We start from the raw sequence: 10,000 nt of genomic DNA, 5'->3' as shown, positions 1-10,000 counted from the left end.
GTTAAGTTTGGTATTGTCATAACTGTGTTCAAGTACCAAACTCCACGTTTCTACAATTTACCTGTTAACTGTTCCTGTTGAATAAACCATGATCAAAAGCACTTCTCTTGCCTCTCCAGAGGTGGCCATTTTCAGCCCTAATTTAATTAGAGGTAGCCACTCCTTTTGTGACATGTTAAAATTGCTCCTCAGGCATATCAGTATTGTCGGTATTTCATTGCATGTACCATGACATGACTAAATACTTGGGCTCAACCGTAATTGAATTCTGAAATTACTTTATTCAAAGATAAATGTAATTATTCTGAAAAAAAAAACATCATTGGGTTTTCTAAGCCACGGGCATTATTAGGATTTTTTTGGTATTTCAAAAGATAAATTAATTATTGGCATTTAGAGAAGACAAAATTGCTTTTTGTTTTAAAATCTTACAATATTTCAAACTGTTTAATATATTCATACAAAATATACTTGAATTTAACGGCAATATTGAATTTATACATTCTTGTAAATCCACTCAAAGTTTAAAGTGTTTAAGTGTTTTAAGTGTTTTAAGTGTTTAAAGTTTGGATGTTTTCACAACAAAATGTAAATAGTAAATATTAAAGAAATTTGATTTTATTAAATACCCTTTTTGAAAATGAATAAATAATCGTTATAAAGCATTTGCATATGTTGCAGTTAATTTTTTTTTCAGTTAATTTATATTTTCAACTTGTTAGGTGATTTTATTTCCAACTAGTTAGTTTTTTTCTAACTGGGTCATTGTATTTTTAACTAGGTAAAATTTTCAAAAACTGGATAAACTTTTTTTCTCTGGTGCTATTGAAGGCCAACAAATTTTAGTGCTCAGCTGAGTGATCTGGGTTACTGAGCACTTATTTTGAATGGTTAGCTTTCATGTAAGCTTAGGGAGACTGCCTGCATTTTTGGAATTAGGGTTAAGCTTTCAATTTAGTGATTAGGGTTACGCACCTTTTTATTTGAAACAGTTAGCATACCAGGAGGCGTATGACAACTGCAGACTGTCTATAAATATTGCTGATATTAAACAGTATTTAAGTCTAAGCACCCATTTGATTACCACTGATAAGCAGTATATATCAATCAATTTTTCAATCAATCAATCAATCAATTTTAATTTAAACTCACACAAACATTAATTTACAGTGTTGGAAAAAGAAAAATAGAATATACATATGAATATTTACAAATTAAATATTGAAGAAGATACATAGTACTAATGAAATATTACAATTGTGATTAAGAAATAAAATGTTAGGGGAAAAGAAGAAAGGATAAATGGTAAACAAACAGTTTTAATACAAAGTTGATTGTGAAGAGTTTGGAACACCTAAATAGCTTATGAAACTAATCGAGTAGGTGCCCCAAAGGAACTAAATTTATCAGGAGGAATACAGAGATAAATAGGCAATTTATGTTAAAAGTATTTCTTTAAGATCTAACTATCCAAAAAAAAAAAAAAATAAATAAATAATAATAATAATAATAATATATATATATATTAATAATATTAACAATAATAACATATCAACTAAGAACTAATAATATTATTATAACTGTCTATAATATTTTGTTTTAAAGTTTTACGAAATCTAGAGAATGGAGTTATCTGCTTGATAGTAATTGGAAGTGAGTTCCAGAGGTTGGAGCCAGTGTAATGAAGAGAGCGAATACCATATTGGGTAGTTCGAATTGATTTTATAAATAAATTTTCATTCAGTGACTGACGTGTAGGATACTCATGTATAGAGGATATCGGCTTGAAAAAATCAGAAAAACATGAAGGAACTAGCTTGTGAAACCACTGATAAACAAAAGAAAGGATTTCTGAATGAATTATATCATTAAATTTTAACAGATTAAAGTGCTACTGAAATGTAATTTTCGTATCCGAGATTTTTTTTTTATAGTAAAGTTTGAACCTTATTTACAAACGCTGTGTACTTTTTTTGGGCCAACGCATCTCGGAAAGTATATTTTTAACCGTTCGAAGTTGACCGGGTGAGATCAAAATTGGCGGCCATCTTGGCGCGGCCAAAACAGTCTTGTCACGTCACTGGTTGTGTACATCTCCAAGCTCAGAGTAAACCCCGAGTAAGCATGGAGTGTGGCGTGAATGTCGAGAAGCCGAAGAAAAGGATTTCGGGCAAGTACTGTGTTGCTGGTGGGCCAGGAAATGTAAGCTGCACAAATAACTCCAAAACAGAGGGCATATCGATGCACATGTTTCCTCGGGAAGACGCAATTCGCGACAAATGGGTTCGCTTCGTGCGAAGACATCGAGCAGACTGGCAGCCATCGAAGACATCAGTGCTTTGTTCAGTGCATTTCGATGCATCAGACTTTGAACAACGGCTCGGTCTAAATCTCGGAGAAGCTGAATCGTTTAAAACAAAACGATGACTAAAAAAGAATGCTGTGCCGACCAAAGATTGTGTGGAGCAGCAAGAGAATGTTGTAACCCCGCGTGAGCGAAGAAAGGTATGTGTGTGTGTGCATGTTTATGTGGCATGTGTGAGAGGTGTGAGACATCAAAGTTGTCTTTTCCTATATGATTTTCGACTTATATATATTCATTACTCTTAGATTATTCGAAATGCTGCTAAGCAGACGACGATTCCTCCAGAAGAACCAGATGGACAAAAGCAAAATTATGAGATTTGTTCTGATTCTCTGTCATTGCCATGTGATCAAGTTGAAGCTCATGTCCATCCGCCAATTTCTTCACCTGATCCCGATACGGTGCCAATTGATTCTGTTTCAACCCCATCTGGGCTAGACATGTCTACAGTTACCTGTCAAAAGTGCCAAACCTATGCTGAGCGCTTTGCACAGCTTCAAGATTCATGTCGGAAAGTAAAGCAAAGAAGGGGTGCGTTACAGATGGAAGTAAATCAGCTGAAGAAGATCAACAAAGATCTCCGAAAGGTTAAAATTATTTACAGCAGGCTATCTGAGTAAAGTTTATCGCATTTTTATCCAGGTGGCCTTACTATAAATATTTTCGTTTTACTTTAAAGCAACTAAAGCAACTACAAAACGATTCATTGTCTTCCAACTGGAGTGATGAAGAAGCAGACGAATTATTTCCTGCTACGGAAATTGAAGATGATCCAGACAAAAGCCTGGCGGATGTTCACCCATTAGGCGAGGATGCTCCATTTGAGGAAAACCACCAAGATGACACTGATCCTGAATGGAAATTGTCAGAGGAGGAAGCAGAAATGGACGATGATGGAGATGACGAAGAGAAGGATACACCAGTCACAAGAAATACTGTAAAGTAGGAAATGTTCTGTTGTTAGTACTTAGTCACATAATTTTTGTATATAAGAATGTTATTGCTAGTTCATTGCAATTTTGCTGCAAAGCATTGACAAATTATAACAACAGCAGCCACACTAATAATTCACAATTTCAATAACTTACCAAAAACTACTGAAGAACTAAAACTTAGTAAGTGTAATAGCCAAAATTGTTATAAACATGCCAATAAAGTATTATGTAATATAGAATTATAATAATAACAAATAATAATAATAATAATAATAATAATAATAATAATAATAATAATAATAATAATAGCAATGACAATAATAATGATACTGGTAATAATAATTAACTACACAACAAAGATAAAAATATTTGTTAATTAAAGTTAAGACCCAAGTTCTAATGGTTTCCTTTCATCTTTACAGAGTGACACCTGGTACCCCATGTCAAGATGAACCAAAGTTCATTGTTTTTTACAGCGCATTGTTGGCAGTTTTCTCTCTCTTCTGCTTCAACTGCAAAGAAAGCAACCCGTCAGTGTCGATGGACAGTTGCGGAACCATGGTCACTGTGAACCAAAACTGTCAATCATGCAAAAAGAATTTCAAATGGAGAAGCCAGCCATTTATTCTTGGAAGATATCCAGCAGGAAATCTTCTGCTAAGCTTTGCTGTCTTAATGGCTGGTGGCTCTATTGGAAAAATTCTTCTTGTTTTTAAACACATGGGCCTGAGTGTGTACGAATCACGTACCTTCTTCTATCATCAAAGCAGATTTCTCTTTCCAGTGGTTTTAAAGTACTGGGAAGACTACCAGGCAGGGTTGTTTGCCCAAATTAAGGAGATTAAAGATGCAGTCTGGTCAGGTGATGGTCGGTTTGACTCGATGGGTCATTCGGCCAAATATGGGGTTTATACACTCCTTTGCTCACCCATTATGAAGATTGTACACTTTGAGTTGTTACAGGTAAAAACTGAGTACATGAGTAATGCTGAGATGTTCCTTGTGAATACATTATTTAACTTTATACAGTAACATGAAATGCTGTAAGTCCCTGAGGCTGCATTTATTCCTTTGAAACAAGCTGTCAAACACTTGTATTGGAAAACAATTTTTTGTCCTGCATGCAGAGGCGGACCCAAAGCTTGAACTAAGGGGGGGTGGGGGGGGGGGGCTTTTCTCCCTTCTGTCATTTCTTCTTTTTTTACCCAAAATAAGAGGGGGGCCCCTCTCCTAGATCCACCACTGGCATGTGCACAAATTATTTGTTTCTTTGATTGCAGGCAAACCAAGCAGGTAGCAGCACTGCTATGGAATTGGAAGGCTGTAAACTTTGTTTTCAGTATTTGACGAAAGTTGGGCTTGCCATAAAAGTTTTTGTGTCGGATCGCCACAGAGGCATTGCAAAGTGGATTAGAGAACATCAACCAACTGTGAAACACTACTTTGATCAGTGGCATGTAGCCAAAGGGCTGGTTAAGAAACTTCTGGCTGCCAGGAAACTAAAAGGGTGTGAGGTGATTTCTGAGTGGATAAAGGCAGTGAAAAATCACATCTTTTGGTGCTCAACATCAACAAAAGATGACTTTCCAGACATGATTCTAGCCAAGTGGAAATCATTTATGCGCCACATATCAAACAAACATACTGGCCATCCTGATAGTAACTTTGAAAAGTGTGCACACGATGAAAACATAGAGCCCAGGAAATGGATCAAAGTTGGTATGTCAATTTGACGTTTCAAAAAAATAGAGTATCTGTTGGTCTGGTTGCCAGTTACACTACCTATATAGATATTGACTGTGCTTTTCTGCTCCCATAACATGACGGTGTAGAATGCTGTAAAATAATATAATATAACCCAATATGCATCTTTTCCTGCACTTCAGTTGTTAAAATACTCAGTACATAAATATGAATCTTTTTATTGGGTTGTGCCTTTATAATAATAATTCTTTCCAACAAACTTTCCATTCATATTACCAGTAACTGCCATTGACCTGTCGTGAATTGGGTATGGATTTTCTTAGCATGTAAACAGATAGATTTCCCGCTTTTGTTTCACAGTGGTGACACAAAACAAAAGCTGGAATTCCATCTGTGTTCACAGGCTAGGATATCCTCTGCAAATGCACCTTATGTCCACATCATTACTGTTCAAATGCTAAACAGCATTTATTGTTGCATTATTTCCCAGGGACTAAGGCATATGAAAAGGTCGAAGAAATTTTAATGAAGACTGACATACTGAATGATGTCAAAAGGCTGTCTCCTGAGGCAGAGACCAGCTGTTTGGAGGGTTTTCACTCCACCCTTAATCAGTGGCATCCCAAGATGATGTGCTTTTCATGGCTTGGAACATTCTGCAGGTAAGATTAATTTATAATGAATCTTGTGACTGAGATATTTGTACCCTCCCTCACGGGTGTAAACCCTCAAGCAAACAACCTTGTTAGGCAAAAGAGCATGTGCACGCCTTTGTCATGAATTACAATTACAGTACATGTAACAATTTTTATTTTTTATTTCCATTTTTATAGACATGTCTTAGCCAGTCTGCATTTCAATGAAAACCTAAGAAGAAACACAAAAAAGACAAAGGAGGGGAGAGCTTATGTGAATGTAATATATCCTAAATTCAAAATGGGTGAGGAAGTTGTGCGGGAAATTGCAGAGCCACCTACATATGGTATGTGCTACATAGCATCTCCATGATGTTCAGACCCGGCCTAGGCTAGTAAATAGAAGAAACATTTCTAGATAAGACAGTAAGGTACTAGATTTCTGTGTCGACTTTAGAAGTATACTTTGGTATTAATGTAATTTCTTTTGTTTTGAAATTACAGGTTATGTGGAAGACATAAAGCGGCTTCTGTTCAGCATGACAAAACAGGAGAGGGATAACGTAAGGGCAAAATACAAGGCAAAGATTCCTGATCCCTTGAGCCATCAGTTCCCCGAACGCACTTCCAAGGATACGGCCATAAAACGTCACAAGGCACGCAAGGAGCTACGGACAGAGTTATTCCCTTCAGGTAAAGTGATCACCAAAATTTGAAAACCCTTGTGTGTTAACAGTCTCAGGGTATATCATAGTCTAGAGTTGACATAAACCAAACTTTAATCTGGACATGTGATGGAATTGTAAATCTTTGGGATCTCAAATTAGGGAAAGCATTAAATGATGAGCTTACAGAATTGAGGTGTAGATAATCAAAGTAAAATATAAGTTAAAGTCTTGACGACGACCAAATACTTTCTACTTACAGAAGCAGAGCAATTAAAGTTGCAGCAGCAGGGTGAAAAGAGGTGTTCTTCTTCTCAATCCGGACCCTCTTCCAAAAGAAGGAGGACAACAAGAAGAAAATGAAACTACCCAAAATGAAAAAAAAAACAGTGAAAGACCGGCAGAAACAGCAGTTTATAATATAGCCAATTTTGATTTTTCACAAGAAAGACTTTTAATTAATTCTTCTTCAATTGGTTTTGTTATTTTATAGAAATAAATTTTTAAAAAGTTCTTACGCGATTAAACAAAACTTGTAATTAAATATAAACAATTCTTTGAGAGAGTGAATGTGAACAGTATTTTATGAAAATAATTTTTTCACCCAGTAACACATACAAACAAAATTGATTACATAAGAGATAAAGTGTATTTTGCAAAAAAAATAAAAGAGTATTGCATTAGTCTTGTCCATTCTGTACGGGGATGGCGGTGTCAACTCGAAGTAAGGCTGTTTCGGGAGGAAAAAAATTCTTCAAGATTTTGCCGGGAAGAGGGAAATTTTTTGGGAAAAATGAGGTAATAAAGTTACATTTTTGGGAGCTTTGAGATTTTTTTACCCAAAATTTTGGGTCAATATTCTAGATTTTTGGGAGGACTTTTATTTAAACATGGTTCTGCTCAAGCAGCCTTTATAACAGCTGTCACCCCCCATATTGTGTTACAAATAGATACATGTATCATCCAGCAAGTTATTTCAGGCTGTCATATCAGTTAGTCCGCACGCTCCTGTCCAGACACATAGCCTGTTGCCTCCAGTGTATGAAAACTTGATCTGATTTTGTGGTATACACATGATGGCAAGGGCCTTGTGTTTTCCCATCCTAATGGGCCGAATAGCCACCTTGCTAACCACCGATAAGCCACAGCTCTGAGGAACCTAAAAGTAAGAAATAAAGGTTAAGAGAAAACCCACAAAAAAAAAAAAAAAAATTCCCATGCCATAATCACTCACTGAAAAACTATGTCCCTATTAAATGTGGCCAATCAGAGGTAAATTACTCTATAATGCAGTCAACAATTTCCCTGCATTTTATTTTGCTGTCACCACAGAAACTAATCGGCTCCCCAATACAAAGAGTTGTACCAATGTGCATCACGAATTTATTTGGTGTATTAAACAACAACAGTAAGACAGTTGAAAGGCAAATTGCGGTGCTCTGGGTGTAAAAATGAAGATTTTATATGTGTGATATCAGGTTAAATTTTATCGAACACTTACTTGTTTTGTGTTGCATTACTTCTTTTCCGGTAATATCTGCCATCCTTGTTTCGAAGAAATGGTCCGACTTGCTCAAGGACGGTGGAGTTGGTCATGGCAGAAAAGTCGGAATGACTGACGATACATTGTGCATCTAGACCGATAAACATGAACTGTCTCCTTGCCTCGGATATCTCTAGACAACATCTATATTCATGTGCTCCGACCAAATGTGTTGTGTTGCAATTTCCACACGTACACCTGATAAATGTGAGGCGTAGATATGAGCCATGATTTATCGAAGAGGTACAAAAAAAATTATAAGCCCTTACCAATCATTTAGAGCGATTAGTCCCTCGGAGCGCTGCTCTAAAACAGAAGGCAAAATGCCATCTTCGTCTTCGTCTTCATCATCATCGGCCATATCGGCATTTTCGCTGTCCGCGAGAGGTTCGCCTTGATAGGGAGCAAAATTCCCGTTCAACTCAAAATAGTCTCCACCATCTTCCTCTTCGCTACTGGAGAGAACTTCGCTTGGTTCAGAAGACGATTCACTCGACAAAACGTCAATATCAGACATTTTCTTCGACCACGAATACACAACAAACGTGAGTGAAATGAACCACGCTTATCTGAGTAAACACAACCAGTGACGTCATCGATCGATTTCACTCGGTACCAGGGCCCGGACATGGTTTTGTGTAAAATGTAGGATTTGGACGGTTAAAAAAAGATATCTTCCGGTCCTTTTTGGCCAAAACAAATTAGCTCATGATGATCAGCATATTTTAAACTACAAATTTGAGCAAAAATTTCAGATACGAAAATTTCGTTTCAGTAGCACTTTAAGAGATTTTAACAATGGTTCTGAGTGTGACATAGGTTCTGAGACTGTCAAAATTCTAGCTAATCGCTTTTGCAAAGTAGTGACAGGCTTTAAATAGGTTGGGTATGTTAAACCCCACACTTGGACACCATAGATAAGAAAAGGATAGATTAATGAATAATACGGCATAATAAGGATATCAATGCTGACATTATACCTCAATTTCGAAAAAATTCCTACAGTTTTTGATAATTTAGAACAGAGTTCATTAATATGATTTTTCCAGGTAAGGTTTGAGTCAAAGGTAACACCTAGATATTTAACAGTGAAGACTTGCTTAATATTTACTCCATCAATTTTTAAATTCAATAACTTACTTGGCTTCAGTTTCTTTGAATGAAAAAAAATGAAATTTGTTTTTAAGATACTTAGTGCTAACCTGTTAGATTTCATCCATTCAGCAACTATTTTAAGCTCGTGATTTAGCTTTGATTCAAGATCATCAAGGTTCTTACATGAGTAGTATATATTAGTGTCATCAGCAAACAAGTGAAAAGTAAGTAAACTAGAGGTTTAGTGGATAATTTAATTTCACGCTTTGAAAGCTTTCTACGTGGAACGTGAGAGTTAATGAACTGAGAGATTTGATCATAAAAAATATTAAATTTAGAGTTTGCATCCAAATCAGTATTGGAGATATTTTCCCAATTGATAGCTGAGAATTCATTAATAAATTTATCTTCATCAAATTTAGTATAATCATTTTTATAATAATTTAAAATTTTGTAGTTTACTTTGATGTCATCAACAATAAGTAACTGAGGAAGATGATCAGAAATTTTTGAGACAAGGTTTCATAAGATATTTTTAGCCCTAGTGTTATTAATTTCAACCCAAACAGTTTCAAAATCATCATCAGTTGTGCTCAGGTCAGTTCGCTCAAAGGCATTTAAAGATTTACTAGCATACATAGCCACACCACCAGCAGCAGATCTGGAAGGTTGGGAAAAGAGGGTGAAACCGTCCAGATTATTGTTCATTTTAAAACCAGTGGAATAGTTCTCTCTAGTTTCACTAATGCCTATGATGTGAAAGGGAAAATTCAGGGATGCAAGCGTAGTTTGTAAATCATCCAGATGAGCATCAAGGCTGTTTAAATTTATGTGAAATAAAGAAAAATAAGAACTAGAAGATGATAAATTAGTTTCTGAAAATCAGATGGGTAATAATACATAGAATTTATAGGATTAGGTATATTTGACTCAATACCAGAGTTGTCTAGATTGCTTAGACCAGATATTTTTGACATTATATCAAGGGGGGGTAATAGTTCATTGTCTGAAGGTCTTTCAGAGTGCAGAAGAGTGTCAAATTCAAATTCCTCTAGAGA

The 10,000-nt window shown here is 35.8% G+C and overlaps 2 protein-coding genes across 2 annotated transcripts; one reads left to right on the top strand and one right to left on the bottom strand.

Annotated features, from left to right (window-relative positions):
• The first annotated feature begins 2,124 nt into the window (after positions 1-2,124).
• LOC138057522 (uncharacterized) lies at positions 2,125-6,740 on the top strand. The gene is made up of 9 exons (XM_068903519.1): positions 2,125-2,202; positions 2,611-2,952; positions 3,045-3,307; positions 3,723-4,263; positions 4,581-5,019; positions 5,495-5,666; positions 5,838-5,986; positions 6,144-6,337; positions 6,590-6,740. Exons 1-9 carry the CDS (start codon positions 2,125-2,127, stop codon positions 6,665-6,667), a joined length of 2,256 nt encoding a protein of 751 aa, XP_068759620.1. The 3' UTR covers positions 6,668-6,740.
• Positions 6,741-6,870: 130 nt separating this feature from the next.
• On the bottom strand, positions 6,871-8,364 carry LOC138057431 (uncharacterized). The gene is made up of 3 exons (XM_068903458.1): positions 8,117-8,364; positions 7,806-8,045; positions 6,871-7,463 (listed from the first exon to the last, which is right to left on the bottom strand). The coding sequence occupies exons 1-3, from the start codon at positions 8,362-8,364 to the stop codon at positions 7,298-7,300; spliced, it is 654 nt and encodes a 217-aa protein (XP_068759559.1). The 3' UTR covers positions 6,871-7,297.
• Between the last annotated feature and the right edge of the window lie 1,636 nt (positions 8,365-10,000).

Source organism: Montipora capricornis, chromosome 7, assembly GCF_036669925.1.
Source record: "Montipora capricornis isolate CH-2021 chromosome 7, ASM3666992v2, whole genome shotgun sequence".
In the NCBI taxonomy this organism is placed as follows: Eukaryota; Metazoa; Cnidaria; class Anthozoa; order Scleractinia; family Acroporidae; genus Montipora; species Montipora capricornis.
The sequence above is the reverse complement of the archived record's forward strand: the minus strand, read 5'-3'. Positions and strand labels throughout refer to the sequence as shown.

Bases quoted from the DNA above. Each gene is read 5' to 3' on its own strand.
- LOC138057431 (XM_068903458.1), bottom strand. From the start codon at position 8,364: ATGTCTGATATTGACGTTTTGTCGAGTGAATCGTCTTCTGAACCAAGC. The intron at 8,046-8,116 runs GTAAGGGCTTAT...CACATTTATCAG, and splicing joins CTAATCGCTCTAAATGATTG to GTGTACGTGTGGAAATTGCA. The intron at 7,464-7,805 runs GTAAGTGTTCGA...TCTTACTTTTAG, and splicing joins AGTAATGCAACACAAAACAA to GTTCCTCAGAGCTGTGGCTT.
- LOC138057522 (XM_068903519.1), top strand. From the start codon at position 2,125: ATGGAGTGTGGCGTGAATGTCGAGAAGCCGAAGAAAAGGATTTCGGGC. The intron at 2,953-3,044 runs GTTAAAATTATT...TTTACTTTAAAG, and splicing joins TCAACAAAGATCTCCGAAAG to CAACTAAAGCAACTACAAAA. The intron at 6,338-6,589 runs GTGATCACCAAA...TTAAAGTTGCAG, and splicing joins AGTTATTCCCTTCAGGTAAA to CAGCAGGGTGAAAAGAGGTG.